The following is a 17,725-nucleotide window of genomic DNA, read 5'->3' as shown; positions in this document are numbered from 1 at the left end:
TTCTTCTCCGGTAGACCCCGAGACCGGCGCTGATGCCGCTGAGTACGACTACGTCACCGACGACCTTTCTTCCTGTACAACAGAGCTTCCAGGCAAGCCCCCCCCCCTTGATCACCAGATATCGCCTATTCTTCTCTATACTGCTTGCATTAGAGTAGTGTAGCATGTTACTGCTTTCGGTTAATCCTATACTGATGCATAGCCTGTCATTGATGCTACAGTTGTTACCCTTACCTGCTATCCTACTGCTTAGTATAGGATGCTAGTGTTCCATCAGTGGCCCTACACTCTTGTCCGTCTGCCATGCTATACTACTGGGCCGTGATCACTTCGGGAGGTGATCACGGGTATATACTTTATACTTTAAATACATGACACATGTGGTGACTAAAGTCGGGTCGGCTCGTTGAGTACCCGCAAGTGATTCTGATGAGGGGGCTGAAAGGACAGGTGGCTCCACCCGGTAGAGGTGGGCCTGGGTTCCTGACGGCCCCCGACTGTTACTTTATGGCGGAGCGACAGGGCAGGTTGAGACCACCCAGGAGAGAGGTGGGCCTGGCCCTGGTGGGCGTTCGCGGATACTTAACACGCTTAACGAGTTCTGGGTATTTGATCTGAGTCTGGCAATTTGGTCTATACGCACTAACCATCTACGCGGGAGTAGTTATGGGTATCCCGGCGTCGTGGTATCAGCCGAAGCCTTCGTGACGTCAGCGACTGAGTGGCGTGCGCCGGATTGGACTGGAACGCCACTAGGCTAGGTCTGCTTCCGGCCGCGTACGCAACGTGCAGGTGTGCATAGGGCGATGGGCCCAGACCCCTGCGCGCATAGGGTTAGACCGGCGTGCTGACCTCTCTGTTGTGCTTAGGTGGGGCTGCGACGTGTTGATCTTCCGAGGTCGGGCATGACCCAGAAAAGTGTGTCCGGCCAAATGGGATCGAGCGTGTTGGGTTATGTGGTGCACCCCTGTAGGGAAGTTTATCTATTCGAATAGCCGTGTCCCTCGGTAAAAGGATGAGCCGGAGTTGTACCTTGACCTTATGACAACTAGAACCGGATACTGAATAAAATACACCCTTCCAAGTGCCAGATACAACCCGGTGATCGCTCTCTAACAGGGCGACGAGGAGGGGATCGCCGGATAGGATTATGCTATGCGATGCTACTTGGAGGACTTCAATCTACTCTCTTCTACATGCTGCAAGATGGAGGCTGCGAGAAGCGTAGTCTTCGATAGGATTAGCTATCCCCCTCTTACTCTGGCATTCTGCAGTTCAGTCCACTGATATGGCCCCTTACACATATACTCATGCATATGTAGTGTAGCTCCTTGCTTGCGAGTACTTTGGATGAGTACTCACGGTTGCTTTTCTCCCTCTTTTCCCCTTTCTATACCTGGTTGTCGCAACCAGATGCTGGAGTCCAGGAGCTAGAGATCCCGAGGATGATTCTACATGGAGTTCGGCTTCGAGGAGTAGTTAGGAGGTCCCAGGCAGGAGGCCTTGCCTTTTCGATCGTTGCTACTTTTGTGCTAGCCTTCTTAAGGCAAACTTGTTTAACTTATGTCTGTACTCAGATATTGTTGCTTCCGCTGACTCGTCTATGATCGAGCACTTGTATTCGAGCCCTCGAGGCCCCTGGCTTGTATTATGATGCTTGTATGACTTACTTATGTTGTAGAGTTGTGTTGTGATATCTTCCCGTGAGTCCCTGATCTTAATCGTACACATTTGCGTGCATGATTAGTGTACGGTCAAATCGGGGGCGTCACACTCCTGCTCTTATTTATTTTCTTTCATATTTTAATTCATGAGCGCCTATTTAAATTTATGAACACTAAAACACAAAATATTTTTTAAATTCATATTTTCAGATTTATTAATATTAATTAAATTCTTGTATATTTTTAGAGTTCATGGTCGTTTATAAAGTTTGTGAACAGATTTTAAATTTGAAAACTTATTTAATGCGCAAGAAGTTTTTTAAAATCCAGGAATATATTTTAAATTCATGATGTTTTCTTAACTTCATGGTTTTTTCAGTTTGTAATTTATTTTAAAAATTCTTGAACATATTTAATTGAAGCTATTTTTTAATAAAAAATATAGCTGATTTTTTTCTAAGCTGGCAATGGGCGAGCAAAAAAAAAGCTAAGCAAGCGAGAGGAGCAATGAGCCAAACTGAGCAAGTGAGAGTTTCGTGGGCCGGCTCATATGAGCGTTATAGCATCAATTCCACGGTTGCAATGTGAAATAAAGAACTCTCAAGAGGCTAAAATGATCACCTCAAGCTGACACCAAGACCGAAATGTGTAAACACACCACAATCATACACCAAACAATTTCATTCTCCTCTTAAAACAGAACAAAAAGCACTGTCATAACTTAATCAAATCATAAGTCAACACACACAAAATCCAAACAAAACAACTGGCCGCAACAATCTACTTAGATGTAAAAGTGTTAATCCCACGAGTGAAGAAAGACGTAGTGAAGCACACATTAACCTATATAATGTTAAAACACTTTTATATTATGGGGCGGAGGGAGTAGTACATTACAGCCGCGGTGTTGATTCCTTGGTGGCGGTGCGTGGCGTGCACCGCCACGCGAATCGGCACAAGCATCACATGCTGTTTCGATCCTTCGTGGCGCTCGCTGCATTTGGTCAAGCACAAGGCACATCTCGTCCAGCTGTATCGGGCCCTGCATCGTACGTACAGCACCATTACAGCCTTGTGTAGATGTTGTGTCCACCAGGCCGCATCCTTTCTTCCTTACTTCCTCGTGACGCACGCACGCACACGCAGTAAGTTTAATACTAGTAGTAATCTTCTCTGGAGAATACACAGGCAGCTATACACGGGAGCGAGGATCCCGATCGACATGGAATCTGTTTCATGGAGAGGGGCTCCCGGCGCGTCGGCGTCCGTCTCGGACGACGACGCACGCGGCTGTCGCCCGATCGGCTGCGACCGAAAACGACGGCGGCGATCCGATATGCAATGCACCGGCAGCGGGCCGGAGATCCAAAACCATCATTCCGCGATCCCATTATCAGCCGTGCGCCGCCCGCCGGCTACTGTAGATAACTGAAGCCCGATCAGCGGGGGCTAGATCCCAAGGTATGGCCCTGCTTCCTCCATCTGGTGCTGCCGATCGACACTACTAATACAGTACTAGTATATGGCTAGTGGAACGATCGAACCCACGCGCGCGCCCCATCATGACACCGGCGATTGATTGATCGATCCATTTATATGCATAGCGGAGCAATCAACTCAAACTCAGAGCAAACGATCAAGGAACTTTCGCCGATCAGTTCGTACCTGAATCTGAACTGAAACGGGGAAGCTAGAGAAAGAAAAGAAGAAGCGGATAGATCGATGCGCGTAGTAGTAAACGATGATTACGAGCCGCAATGATTGAGTCCGAATTTAGTTGGTTAGGTCGGGCGTCGCCGTCGGACCCGATCCCGGGGCCCCTCCCTGACGAGGCTCCGTTGCCCGATGCGAAGTAAGACAATCCGGTGGAATCCTGTGATGCCACAGCTAACTCCCATTCGGGAGATGGATATTAGCACTTTGTGTTATGCCGTCCGAGATCTGGTTCTGGTCCATCCATGCCATCCGTACGTAGTAAAGAGGGTTGAAACGATGGCTTTGCATCGCATTGCTGGCCTGTTTTATGTAGTACTCCCTCCGTCCCGAAAAACATGTCGCGAGGGTAGTTTTGCAAAAAAGCCCTTCAGTTTCTCCCGACCGAACCCGCGCTCCTCGTCTTGCTCCTCCGACAGAATCCCCAGCTCCGCTGCTCCCCGCCGCCGTAGCTTCGCTCCTCCACGCCGCCGCAGCTGCCCTGTCCCCGCCGCCGCAGCTCCCCCGCTCCCCGCTCCCCTGCTGCAGCTGCCTCCTGCTCCACCGCCGCAGCTGCCACTCGCCTGCCTCCCCAAGCTCCCCCCTTCGTCATAAAAATGTTTGATTTTCCCAGCTACCGCCGCGCTCTGCTCCGGCTGTGTCAGAACCGGCGTCGGCGAGCCCGGAGGCGCTGGATCCGGACCACCACCAACAACCTCATGTCTTGGGGTCGAGCGTGGTGGCGGCGGAGCAAGGATGGAGTCCGGCAAGGGCGATGCAGACCGGCCACGGGGCTCGCTGGAGAAGGAGTTGAGGGATGGCAGCGGCAGCAAGGCCATGGAGGCAGGGTCGACGGAGTGGCGGATGGCAGAGCAGGGCCTTGGCGGCTTGACTGTAGGCGGGCGCTCGATGCGTCGTTCCCGCGCAATAGAAGCAGGGGAGGCCGGCGGGGTCTTGGATGGCGACGCGGGACCTGACGGCAGCTTGGCGCGGGCGCCGGGGCCGCCGGAGTTGGCCCCTCCGGTGGTAGCGCGGGGAGGCACGGCGCGGAAGGGAGGAGGGCGGCGCTCGAGGTCGCCGACATCCGGCAAGGCCGCAGCGAGGGAGCCGAACGGAGGCGGGCGACGGGAGGCTGCAGGGGCGATGCGCTCGGGGAGAGGGAGAGTGGGGATCGGGAACGAGGGGGATGGAGCTCGCGGGCGCCATTGACACCCAGTGCATTGGGATGGATGCAGGAGAGGTGCGTGCGTGCTTGCTTGCTGACCATCATGGTTCTGTCTCTGTTCCCTTGTGCTCTGTCTCTTTTCTTTGTCCTGTAAGTGCTGGTGTTGCTTCTTCAGATAAGTGGCATGGAAGAAGCCCTGGAATGATGATTCTCACCATGGTTCTTCAGATAAGTGCTGGTGTTGCTTCTTCAGATAAGAGGTGCTCAATGATCTCACCATGGTTCTCGGCTCCATAGCACAGGTATCAATTGCCATCTTCATCCGTGGAATGATGATTTATCTATCATGTGCTCTTGGTCTGTTGCAGTTTGTAACTGATGTGTATTGTTTCTTCAGTTAAGTGGCATGGGTCATCGAGATTGCTAAAGATTACAGAAATCTTCAGTTTTTTTTATCATAAGAAAGCTTGATAATAGTTCAATGAATTTTGTTGTCCTATTTTGCTTGCAAGAAGAACATTTTGCTTACAAGAAGAACCCTAGCCCAAAACCCCAAAAGTAAAGATGCTCTCAAGAAATTCAAATAAAATCCAAATTAATTCTGTTCATTTTCTGGTTGGAATATTTGGACTAGTTCTGCTAGTTTAGAGTTTGGAGTATTTGCACAGTTAACCGAACAATTTTGCACAGATAACTGAACAGTTTTGCAAGCATTCGATCTCTGAACAATTTTGTTTTCTGTAAGATTTATACTGTCTCTAAATTCAGTCATGAACTATGAACTATGAAATTAGTACTGTTCCAATAGCATTTTAAATATTCAAGTTAGGACTGCACTTTTAAAGTTCAAGATACTCCTGTAAATTAAACCTCAACTTGCAGAGTTGCTGTTTTCAGTTAACTGAAATTATAGTGACTACTCCTACTTTTTCCTTCTCCTTTGTTCTGAAACTTCAGCTATCATATCTACAGTACCTAGCTACTGTCAGAACAGAACAAGGAGATATCATCATCAGTAGATATCTACAGTTTTATTACTGGAGCCACCATACAAACCATGCAAACCTCATATTCTTTTGTTAGCTGAGAAGATCTGCTCTAGCATTTAGCAGAAGGATTACCACCACTACTATCTTATGTTGTGTAGGTACTTAGAAGTTAATTAGGATCTTAGCTTAGAAGACCTGCTCTAGCACTAAGCAGAAGTTAATTTGGAGTACTATGACTTTTTGACAGTCTGTAAAACAGGGCACTTGCTTCGCAGGAAAATTGAAACTGAAAAATTGCAAGAGTATTGCTTGATGTTATACTGCTATCCCATATTGAAACTGAAAATTTGTAAGAGTTTTGCTTCATTTGGAGTACAAGTCCAAACCTGTATTGACAATACATGTTCTATTTTTCTATTGTTGATCAGATCCATATTGTCCTAAATTGCAAAGTAAGTTAGCACAAATTCAGTTTTAATCCAAATTATTCAAATAAATCCAAATATTTTAAATTAATTCAAATAACTAAAATTAATCCAAATCAATTCAAATAATTCAAATTCCAAATAACCCAAATTCCAATAAATTCCAACGAGGAGTTTATATACAAGGATTAGACAAGGCATACACAAGGGCATGACATAAGGGCATCTTTGTCCCCTCTTGACACAAGATTACACAAGACATACACAAGGAGCACCTGACTACATGACATAAGGGCCTCTTTGCCCCCTCTTGACTACATTCTTTCTCTGGCCACTTCTTCCCTTCCCTTTAATTTTCTTTCTTTCCCCTTCTCTAGCTAATTCTTTCCTTTCATTTTCTTTTCCTATTGCAATTTCCATTTCTTCTATAAGGGCCCTAGTATCAACAACTACCCGACTGTCGCAATATACACCGGTTATTTCCATTCCAGCATTCTGAACGCGATCCTTGTGCAAGTGGGGCAACTTATATTGATTTCCTCCTTTGTCTTTCATAACTTCAAACATAACTGCTTCTAATGTGATAAAGCTTCTGTGCAACTTGTCGGGATCGTAGTTCTCGAATTCCTCTTCCACACCCTGTACCAGTTCCTGGATGTTTGTAGGTGACCTGCAGTCGGTTAGAGACTGGAGAGAGTTATGGAAGCAGTGGTCCAAACAATTTAACTCAGGGCTATTTGGGGGCTGTTGTAGCAATCGGATGTCAAGATCAGTTTGTTCCACAGCTTCTCGAAAAGCTACATCATTGGGAAGGACATGAGGCTTTGCGTTATCCTGTTGGATGAATATTGTTGCTCCGTCATCATCGTCAGGTCACTTATCCTGAATTGCCGGGATAACCTTATTGATTAGATAATCTCTGCACACAGGCCTGGTTACTTTCACTGATGTCAACACTTTTGTTCCCTTTGTTCTGTTCTGACTTGTCCGCTTCGCCTCAGTCTCTTCGACGAATGCCCAAATGCCGATCTTCCCATCGAATGTTAGCTCCCCCTCATTGTTATATCGAGGCCTGGCAACAGTTGTTAGGAACATTACCTTCCCAATGCTGTGAGTGTTTGACACGGTGCGCTTCGGTTCAGGTTCTCCTGGAAGTACATAGTAACTATTCTTCACTCTCGTCATGTCGAACCACTTCTCATCGATGTGAACCATATTCGTCATTGGTTTTAACATAGCCCGAGAAGTTGAGATCGAATTGTCATCGACCATGGACATACAAAATTTCAATCTCGCAAGCTTGTTCTCTAGCTTGAGGTGAGGCTTCACGGTGCTTGTGATGCGGTTGAGCTCATTCAACTGGAACCTCTTATGTAGGGTCGATCGGGCCACACCTAGAGACCGTGCCAGAGATCGAATTGTTCTTCTTTTATTCAGTGGGATTGTTGAGGTCCTCTCTAGATCCAGCTCCTTTCTCTTTCGGCCTGATCTTCCTGGCTTCTTGCTTGAGACATCTACTTCTTTGCCATCGGCAATTTGCTTTTTAACCTCTTCCCAGATTCTTTCAACAGATCGTACACTTATATCCAACAGGTTTGAGACTAGCAGCTTGTCGTCTGGTTGAACAGACCCATCTTTGAGCTCGATTACCAGCAAGGCAAAGTAAACACCATGCCTCTCCTTATCTGACAATTCTCTTCTCTTCTCTTGAAGTATCCAATTCATAACTTCATCCTCTTCCTCTTGAGCTTCATCCTCTTTCCCTTCATCTTCTTGAGGCATCCAATTCATATCTTCATCGTCTTCCTCTTGAGGCATCAAGTTCAAATCCATAGCCACATTCTCTGCCACTTGAGGTTCCTCCTTTTCAGGGATCCAATTCAAATTAATACCTTCATCGTCTTCCTCTTGAGGCATCAAGTTCAAATCAATGGTTTCATGTTCTTCCTCTTGAGGCATCAAGTTCAAATCCATATTCATGTGTTCCTGCCATCAATGACAAAAGATGAGTACACCATGGTACCATAACAAGAATATACACACACAAAAAGAGTATTCTAAGATCAACAACATCATTTTTCTTCAGATTTGGAGTTTATTTTGCTTATACAATCAGGATGCATAATGTTACATATGTTGAATCAAGAAGGAAAATAGATAGATTATACTTAAAGCTCATTTGTGCAAAGCAAATACTGAGGATAGAAATATTCAGTTAACTGAAATTACCAAAAATACTGAGGATAAAAATTTCTGTACCTGAATTGACATCATCTGAATTTGCTAGTGCTACAAAGTTTTAACCTGGACTGATTTATGAATGCTGCTAGTGCTACAAACCTGAATTGGCATCATTTGAATTTGCTAGTGCTACAAAGTTTTAACCTTGACTGTTTTATGAATGCTGCTAGTGCTACAACAATTTGCATCCTCTGAATTTTACAGTTTCACTCTGAATTGGCATCATCTAAATTAGCATCATCTGATCTCTGAATTAATCATGCTCTCTTTAATTTTCTGATCAGTAACAGTAAATCAACAGTACTCTGATGAATAAGCACTGTACCTTCTACAGAGTGCAGAGGAGTAGCAGCAATAGCAGCACGGGCAGGATCAGAAGAGGAGAAGCAGCACGGGCAGGGTCAGAGGAGGAGCAGCAGCACGAGCAGGGGAGAGGGAGCAGCAGCAGCAGCACAGGCAGATCTCCACCGGCGAGCTCCTGGTCCACCAGATTGTCGAGGCAAGCTCCGGCGATGCCAGTAGGGGATCGCGGCGGCGCACGCGCGGGAGCTCCAGGAGGATACGCGGGAGCACGAGGGAGGACGCACGCGGGGGCTCCAGGAGGATGCGCGGGGGCTCCAGGAGGGAAGCGCGCGGCCTCGAGGAAGACGTGGCAGGAGATTCCGGCGAAGCCCGCAAGCAGCGGGAGGAGACCACGGCGGCGCAGGTTTGGGCTGCGGCGGCAGAGGAGGTAATTGGCGAAGGCGGCGAGAGCAGGTACTTGGCGACGGAGGAGGAGCTCAGCTGGGCTCGCCGGCCCCTGGCGAATCACGCAGCTGGGCGGCGCCGGCCCCTGGCGACGCGCAGGCGACGGGCAGAGGAAGAAGACGGGGCGGAGGACTTGTTTGAAACGCTTTTGAAACCACGAGGTTTTTTTTGTAAAATTACCGGTGAACTATGCCCGCAACATGTTTTTTGGGATGGAGGGAGTATTGGTTTCTTGCGATGCCATGGGCCAGACAAAGTGTGGCTGTGGTGGCCACGGCCAGCTACGCCGATGCCGGCCGTCTTATCCATGGGAGATCGGACTGGAGGGGGGTCGTCGTCCCGGTTCCTCGGGAGAAAACGGGAGCCAGAAATGGTGGATGAGACCTTATGGCGCTGGTGGAACGGCTCAAATTTGAAGCGGGAGCCGGGAGGCGGCCGCAAGTTGAGAGATTATCCATCCGGTTCGACTTTTCCAGGACTCATGATGATCACCTCGTGACCGATAGGTGCCATGTCTCTCCGCCTCTGCCGCATCTGGAGATCTTTTCCTCTTCTGTTATTGGCGCAAGCCATGATTGCCCGCTATTCATTGCGATTTGTGATCTCTGGACGGACGTAAACGTCTTTGTACCAGCCTTGCACATCACCTCTGGTCTGGTGGATCCTACCAACATGCGAGATGTATTGTGGAGTTGATAATCCGGATGCTCTTTTTTTTTCCAATGGCGTGAAAAGCTGATTAGTAGTGTGTCTTTGTAGAACCCTAGTCATGTCATTCTCGCCATTGATTTGCCTTTCAGCGGGACCAAACAACCAATATGTCCTCTATAGAACTAACTAATAATCATGCTTACCTATTGCAAAGCTGAATTAAGGACTACGACCAGCTAAATGATAATCATGTGCTCCAGAGACCAAACCAAACCAAACCAAACCTTTTTTTTTTCATGGTTATTAATTAAAGCTGAAGCAGCCGGGGTCTAAAGCCTTCGACCATGCTACTATGCAGATCTTGCTGAGAGAACAGGCAGCTGGGCCAAGCAGAGCTGTAGGAAGAATCGGTGGTCGGAGGCCGTTAGACTTGTCCGCCGGCCGGGGAGGCCCAGCAAGCGGTCCGGTGGGCGCGCCGCGCGGGTGTGCACGCCACCAGTAGTAGACGGACGTAGTGGTCCTTGTACCAGTAGTGGTAGTTAAGTTGTAGGGGTACTCATTGCCTTTGGAGTTAGGAGCAGATCCCAAGCTGAAAGGGATGCAGAGGCCGAGTTCTTGGTATTGGTAGGGTGTCTCCTTCCGCTGGCTCCCCCAGAAACAGTCAAATGGGGTCAATCCTCTCATGATTCACCTTGGCTGGCTAGCTAGCCAGGTCCATGGCCAATGCCACCCAATAGTGGTGGTTACTCCCCGCATTGTTGGGACCTTGATCAGTTGCCCGACATCTAGGCCGTTCGGTAAAAACCTGTTGTGTTGGAGAAAATGGATGGGTGTTTTCTTTTTCTTGGTGCTGACAACTGAGAATGGCTGGGGTGGTTCTAAACCTGCAGCTTTTCCTAAGCATCGGAGTGCTTTTTTTTGTTGAATAGGAAAGGGAAAAGCCGAAAATTTGTTGGCGCGGACGAGCACGCCTGCTCACGGTATCGCAGTGCATTGGTTCGTTTCGGGATGCGTGGCGCATGGCGTGTGCATGTACACGGACGCGAGCGTATTTAAGGCGTGTACGTGACGGCTAGAGACGCCGTTCAGTGGGATACGGCGGCGACGCTAGTGTGTCGATGACGCCCGTTCTCGTCCTGTACCAACATCACAACCGGCGGGTCAGACCGGAGTTTTATTTATTTATCTATAAGAAGAAGGTACAGTCCTAAACGCGGCAAACACTCGCACACGACGATATACTCCCACCGTCCGGAAATACTTGTCATCAAAATGAATAAAAGAGGATGTATCTAGATGTATTTTAGTTCTAGATACATCTTTTTTATCCATTTTGATGACAAGTATTTCCGGACGGAGGAAGTATAATATAATTTACAGTCTTACAAACACAAACCTACTTCTAATCTCTCGTGGCAACCAACTACGCCTCTTGTCTTATCTCACACAGCTTACTTAGCTTAATCGCTGTCGGATGACGTAGCAGTCCTAGGATTGTCATGAAGACATCAGTCTTCAAGCTTTGCTCGCTTTGCTGGGCGGATATCAGTGGTGATGGTGGTGCTGCATCCATCAGGACCCCTAGTTGTCGACTCACAGTAGCTGCCTGCCTCAGACCAGTTGTCACCGCCGGCGCAGCTCAGTTCTTCTGGATAATAGTTGCCGACCTCCTCCACGGCTGAAAAACGGGATTCAACTTCAGGCTCATCTTCGATTTCTTCAACGCCCATTGATGCACCGTCAGCCCTTCCGTAAACTGAAGCCTGCATGCAAGAGTGAGAATCATATCGATATGAAGTTTTTGTGTTTTAGATTGGCAAGGAGATGAACACCAGTGATAACATCTTTCCCCAATCATAGACAACCCCTGCATGACAGGCCCATCCGATGGTTCACTGCGCGCACCGAGATGATCTTCAGATCTTCAGAACTGATGGTGCGGGTTCTGCTCATTGCTGCCTGCAAGCTCAATCGAGCTAGAACCGGAGGCGATATGACTAACAGAGCCCCCAGCTGAAGCAGCTTCAGACATCTCCGCTCGCACACGCACACAGACACCTTTCTCTCCCTCTGGTATCACGTAGAGCGCAGATGAGTGCGGTCTGCCCGGAAGAGCTGCATCTCGTCGTTTAAGTACAGCCCCGTGGCTACAGCACAGATGAGGAGGGAGCTCAAGCAGTTTGAAATTCGAAATGCATGGACTCCCGCCCATGGCACACAACACGCTGGCGTTGCCACATGTCAGTTGGATGCACCACGATGAGGTAATGCCGCTACGGCCCAACTGTACAATTCCAACTTACTCTGTTTCCTGATGAACGCACTGAAACCATTTTTGAAGGCAATCTATTTTTGCTGATAAACAAAGTAGAATCTAAAATACAAAATGGTGAAAATTAAGAACCATGTAGAGAGGTGAAAATGATTCAGTCCTTAAAACGACAATAGTGCCAAGTACAACACATAGCACGGTAGATGGTTTTTATTACACAGATTCCTAAGTATTGGCTGCAGAGCCCTCAAGAACAGAGTTTGCAGAAACACAAACTAAGGTAAATTCGTTTCCAAAGCTATTTTCTCGATCACGTGCACAACAACTTTCGGCTTGTTGCATGTGTTTCACCTGTGTCCACCGACACCACAGTTTGAGCATTTTGCCTCTTTCCTTTCCTTTCGACGAAGATCTCCTTGCAGTGGGCATGTGCTGCTCTTGTGCCCTGGCTCCCGGCATATACTACAGAAGCGAGTGCGCTTGCTGGTAGCACATCTCTCTGCATCTTGTGCATTTGCTGGCCGCTTGTATTTCTTGCACCCCGAACATCATATGGAGTCTTGTCCCTGCTTGTGGTTGGTCGACCGGCTTTTCGTTTTCGTTTTGGAGGACTTAGTCCTTCGAAGTTCCCCACTGCACTCCCTTCAGCGTCCGCTCAAGGGTGCAATTGCTGCAATGGGTTCTTTGTCTTTTCTCTTATGTTGATCATTTTTGTCTTCCGGCCCCATTCCATCCTGCACAGCAGCTAGTGGTGTCAGCTTATCCACTGCTCCCTTCAGGATGTCCATTGCACACTCATGCTTCTGGATTTGCATCTCCCAGCCTGACTACCTCAAGTGCATGTGTGTACAGATTTCAGTGCCTGTATGTTATTGAATTCACAGAAATGCTATCCTTCTGAAGATGCGACAGGTGGGCTGGCAGCAAATCTCTTGCGTCCTTCGTCCACTGCTTCAGCATATGCTTTGCTGGTATATGGTCTATGCCAAGGAAATCGAAGGACCTGCAACAGGAATCGTGGGCATTCTTAATTGTGATATTTCTCGGAATGGAAGAGGCACAGTGTTATCAATAGGAAAGGATGTTTAGTTACCTTAACAGCGTGACAACAGAGCAAGCATGTGTGTTCAAAATTGCCACATTCGCATATCAGCTCAGTTCCTTCGTCAACAACTTCCACTTTGTACAAAACCCTGCACCATTTGGCATGTTTCTCTGGATGGTATCGTTTCGCGAAATAGGTTTTCCCTTTAGTGATTTCCTCAACTTTGTACTGCCCCGCTTCATATATAACTTCGCCAAATTTTTCAGCCATGGTTCGGGTGTAGATGTCGCTAGCGTGCATCTCCAGTGGTGTATTCATTTTCAATACTGGGGCTACCTGCAGATATAGACAATGCATTAGTGAGGATAGAGTCAGCAACTTACTATCTTTGTGCGTCTCTCCTCATAGTTCTCGTTTGCCCCTCTATCGAAAAGAAGTCTCATGCATTGTCGAACAAATAGATGCATGGGGCAGCTTGCTGGAACATAGCATTTGAGCATATGATTGGCACTCTCGCTGCGTTGTGTGCTTGTCATCTTTGCACAGAACTTTCCATTGAAATATGGTTTTGCCCATTTCATTCTAGTTTCATAGATGCCAATGAGGTAAGCATGTTTTTGCAAACCGTGCGCCTCTGTCACTTGCTTCCATGCAGTCTCGAACTCATCAACCGTAAGCATGTGATGGATTATTTTGTGGAATTCTGCCCTGAATTTGATGTGCTTTGTGTAATGTGGACCAAGATATTCTTTTGCCTTTTTCAGGACGTGCCATTTGCACCAGTGGTGAGTGGTGTCTGGCAGCACTTTCTCAATTGCTAACTCCATCGCTCTGCATTGATCTCCACACATTCACAAGGACACATCTTTATGTCAGTAGCATTTGGCAGAGTTATATGACAAAAAAAGAGGATTCCAAGACTACTACAGCAGCAAAAATATGTCATCCTTGGTTATCACCGATTTTGTTTGTTGTTTTTCTTGCATTATGCAATGAAAAGAAACTCCAGTAATAGGTCATTCACCTGTGAGTATTGTTTGCAGAGGTTTTCCCCCCATCATGCGAATGAATTCACTGAATACCCACTTGAAAGTGTCAACTGTTTCATCTCCGACTAGCACGCCGCCAAAGATCACACTCTGGAAGTGATTATTGACGCCTACAAACAGCCCAAATGGCATATCATATAGGTTTGTGCGGTATGTTGGGTCAAATGTTATTGCATCTCCAAAATAATCGTACTGTGCCCTCCTTGCTTCAGTTAACCATATCAAATTCCATATACGGCTCTCCTCATCAGGCTGCACTCGGTAGCAGAGACCAGAGTCTTTTGCTCCCAATTCGGCAAAAACATCCATGGTTTTCTTTAAATCTTCGTCTGCTTGCTCTCGACTGATCTTACTACAGAGTCCTCTCAGTGCCCTTTTGCTGATAGGTACATTTGTCATTGAACCGAAGAAACTACCAATTATATTGTAGACCTTGCCAATGCTAATATTTTTCTCACGGAGTTGTTTAACAACATCCCTTGTGTATACATCAATATGTCTGTGTGAGGGCCAGTACATCGTTTTGCCACATTTTTCTGTGTGCATGATTGTGTTCTGGTCTGTACTCACTTATGTACCACCCACTGTCATCTGATTGAAGCAAACGTATCATTGCAGGGCATCTGCATCGGCATGTCCTGCTTTTCGGGATTCCCTGCGAGAGGCACAAGCAACTCCATTACATCAGTTTTGTATTTTCTTGCAAACTTAGTCTATATGGCATCACAAATACATGAGCATTTTATACTACACTGAACTGGAAACATCACTTACAGTGCAGCCATAGACTATCTCCTGCATGCATTTTGTTCTTTCGACATTAAGCCGGCTCTTGCCATACCTTATTCCAAATCCAATCTCCTAGGAATAGAGATTGTAGCAATCATACGCTTCTCCAAGTGAATCAAAGTTGATACCTGTTGCTGGAACCACGACTGTGTCAGTCTTCTTCTCTGCATATCTTTGCAATGTTTTTTCGAGGGCACTGATCCTGCCAGCACATGGTGGACGTTCAACAGGTGCATGTCCCATTATGCAGGCATGTAATTTCATAAACAGTTTTGAATAGCGTATAATCACCAACTAAAAGGTACCAACACTCTAATTACACTTGTATTTTTAGAGGGGAATCGGCGCTTCTAATTATGATTAGGAGGAATACAAGTATACAGCCCAGTCAGAATTGTCATATATTTGGAATAGAAACACACATCCATATTTGTGTACCTCTTGATCCAGCTAGGTGCTTGAGGATTGTCTTTGCCTGTCGATTGTTCTGAGGTTGGCATGGACAGGGCCATCCCACTGCAGGTGCTATTGACATCTCCTTGTATTGTTGCCTCACCATCACCCACATCACCAATGCTGGATTCAGCGTCTGCGCATACCAAAGTTTGCATTGCTTCGCCATCCAGCAATGATTTACTGGTGGTGAGGTCCGGCAAGCGAAACCTATGTCAGGCAAAACAGTAGGAATATAAGGTGACCCTCTATATATAGCGACAGCAATTTGGTAACCAAAATTTGGGAATGCATTATTCAGAATAATGTACATGATGACAGACAGTTTTCACTTCAATATAGACAGAGTCCTACAATGGAGAAGTTACAGTTCATGCATTTACATGTTAATGGAATATTTACTGGGATAATGAACAAGTTTGCTATATTTCAAACTGCTAAAATCACGCCCAAAATTCAAAATTAGTATGTGCTTCACGTCGAAATACAGCGCCCCATATGCATACCTGTTGGCTGAGTCAGCCGCTTGTCCATCGCCCTTGCTGTCCAACGCTCTGAATTCGATGTTTGCGATCCTTTTGGAGCCGCTCTCAAATTCTTCTTGTGCTATCACTGCGCCATCCCAAACAGCACCATTGCTAGATTGAGCGACGGCGCACCCAAGAGATTGATTTGCTTCGCCGCGCAGAAAGAATTCGGCGGCGGCGAGATCCGGCAATGGGAATCTATGTAAAACAAGCGAGACCACTGATAAGATGGCCTTCTAATTGGAGAGGATAATACTGAGAAACAAATAACGAGGGGAACAAAAAAAATACCTGTCAATTGGATCTGATAGGAACTCGAATCCGTCGCCTGCAGCGTCCGCCATCGCCATAGCTGTAAGCTTCTAGCCTCGTGCGGCGCTCGAATGGACAGATTTATTTTTCCTCCCCTGTCGACCCACAGGGAAACCCTACACTTATCCCCTTCGGAAGCGCCGTTTCCATGACGTCCCGGGTTCGACGTCCAGCACGATGTACCGACCCGAGAATTATGTACCGACGGGATAGGACCACTCCAGTCGTTATTTCGCATGGCTCCGTCACCGCCCGCCGCCGTTGTCCTGGCCGTATACGATGGGTACATATACGATCACATTTAATATGGTCTCGAACGCGTCGATGTTCGATTGGCACACGTACCAGGAGCAGGCGAGCTCGTGCGTACCATCGCCGCTCTCAGGGAAAAGCCAGATAGTTTCAGTCACGGCTGCAGGGGAGCGTCTTCTACGAGGGGAGTTTTGACTTTTGACTTGGGTTCACCTACAGCTTATCGCACTTGCTGGTTGGGCCATTTGTGGCTTCTAGTGGTGCCTAAGCCTAGCCAGGCAGCTAGTGTGTGCACCCCTCTCTCTCTCGCGCGCGCGTTTTTTTAGGCAAATCTCTCTCTTTTGCTCGTCACGAGACGATCCGGGATGGTCCTGCCCGGCACGGGCCGGAAGAGGCCTTATTATGCGCGAGCGAACCAGGCCCTGTGACTTCTTTTGTCGTCTCTCGCTCTCGTGGTGCGCATGGGCCGAATCCCAAATGCATCGCATGTTTGTTTGTGCGTTCAACGTGCGTACAATTGGCAGAATGACTATTTAACGGTTTTGCTCAACAACAAAAAGGACTATAGGACGGTTAATTCACCTAAAAAAAGACTATTTAAGGGTTTACTCACTCCCCTGACGTGCGAGTGCTCCCACGACGCCATGCGCCGCGCCCCAACTCTGCCAGATGTCGCACGCTTGCCACACCGAGCATGTCGTTTTCGTTTCGGCACATGTTTTTGAGTATAATTTTTTTTTGCTTTAATGGCTCTTCGGTTTTTGCTTGGTTTTTTCTGAGATTTTGGAGAATTAATTTAAAAATAGTGCTTTTTTTTGGTAAGAAGCACAACATGTGCTTCTGCGAGAAGCACAAATGTGCTCATCCTAAAAGCGAAAAAGCACATCCTATATTTTTACAAGAAGCACAATTGTGTTTCCGCGAGAAAGCATAACATGTGCTTCCCGAACACGGGAGAAGCACAACCCTTGCTTCGTGAAAAGAAAAAAAGAGGACAACTATGCTTCCCTAAAAAAAACTAGGAAAAGCACATTCTTCTACGAGAAGCAGAGTTGTGATTGCTACAGAGGAAAAAAATAGTTTGTGCTTCAAAAAGAAAATTTGCTGAAGGTGTTTGGTTTTTTTTAAAGTTGTTCATTTTTTAAAAAGTAAAGAAAATTTTCGCAGTGCCTCGACCCAGTTCGATATGCTACAGTACTTATGCATCTCCATTACCCGATGACGCCCGCTCGCATCGCTCGTGCGCCAGTGGGCTGGCCAGTCGGGCCACTGATACGTCTTCAACGTATCTATAATTTTGGATTGTTCCATGCTATTATAATATCAATCTTGGATGTTTATTATGAAATTATATATCATTTTTGGGACTAACCTATTAACATAGTGCCTAGTGCCAGTTGCTGTTTTTTGCTTGTTTTTTGATTTTCAAAAAATCAGTACCAAATGGAGTCC

At 47.0% G+C, this 17,725-nt stretch overlaps 1 protein-coding gene across 7 annotated transcripts; it reads right to left on the bottom strand.

The window, feature by feature from the left end:
- Positions 1 to 11,982: 11,982 nt before the first annotated feature.
- On the bottom strand, positions 11,983 to 16,291 carry LOC123164754 (protein FAR1-RELATED SEQUENCE 5). Of its 7 annotated transcripts, none has more exons than XR_006482619.1 (7): positions 16,001 to 16,291; positions 15,689 to 15,907; positions 15,168 to 15,392; positions 14,715 to 14,931; positions 13,916 to 14,595; positions 12,940 to 13,722; positions 11,983 to 12,849 (listed from the first exon to the last, which is right to left on the bottom strand). XR_006482619.1 is itself a non-coding variant. In XM_044582304.1 (7 exons), the coding sequence occupies exons 5-6, from the start codon at positions 14,484 to 14,486 to the stop codon at positions 13,263 to 13,265; spliced, it is 1,041 nt and encodes a 346-aa protein (XP_044438239.1). In that variant the 5' UTR covers positions 14,487 to 14,595; positions 14,715 to 14,931; positions 15,168 to 15,392; positions 15,689 to 15,907; positions 16,001 to 16,291; the 3' UTR covers positions 11,983 to 12,849; positions 12,940 to 13,262. The 7 variants fall into 7 exon arrangements, 5 of the variants coding, with proteins under 5 accessions (XP_044438239.1, XP_044438240.1, XP_044438241.1 ...); XR_006482620.1 differs by having other exon boundaries at positions 12,940 to 13,227; XM_044582304.1 differs by having other exon boundaries at positions 12,940 to 13,732.
- Between the last annotated feature and the right edge of the window lie 1,434 nt (positions 16,292 to 17,725).

The sequence above is a fragment of the Triticum aestivum genome, chromosome 7D (genome assembly GCF_018294505.1).
Source record: "Triticum aestivum cultivar Chinese Spring chromosome 7D, IWGSC CS RefSeq v2.1, whole genome shotgun sequence".
NCBI classification, from domain to species: Eukaryota; Viridiplantae; Streptophyta; class Magnoliopsida; order Poales; family Poaceae; genus Triticum; species Triticum aestivum.
The sequence above is the reverse complement of the archived record's forward strand: the minus strand, read 5'-3'. Positions and strand labels throughout refer to the sequence as shown.

Excerpts from the sequence above, each read along its gene's own strand:
- LOC123164754 (XM_044582304.1), bottom strand. The coding sequence starts at position 14,486 with ATGCACACAGAAAAATGTGGCAAAACGATGTACTGGCCCTCACACAGA. Across the intron at positions 13,733-13,915 it reads TCTGCAAACAATACTCACAG|ATCAATGCAGAGCGATGGAG; the intron begins GTGAATGACCTA and ends GAATGTGTGGAG.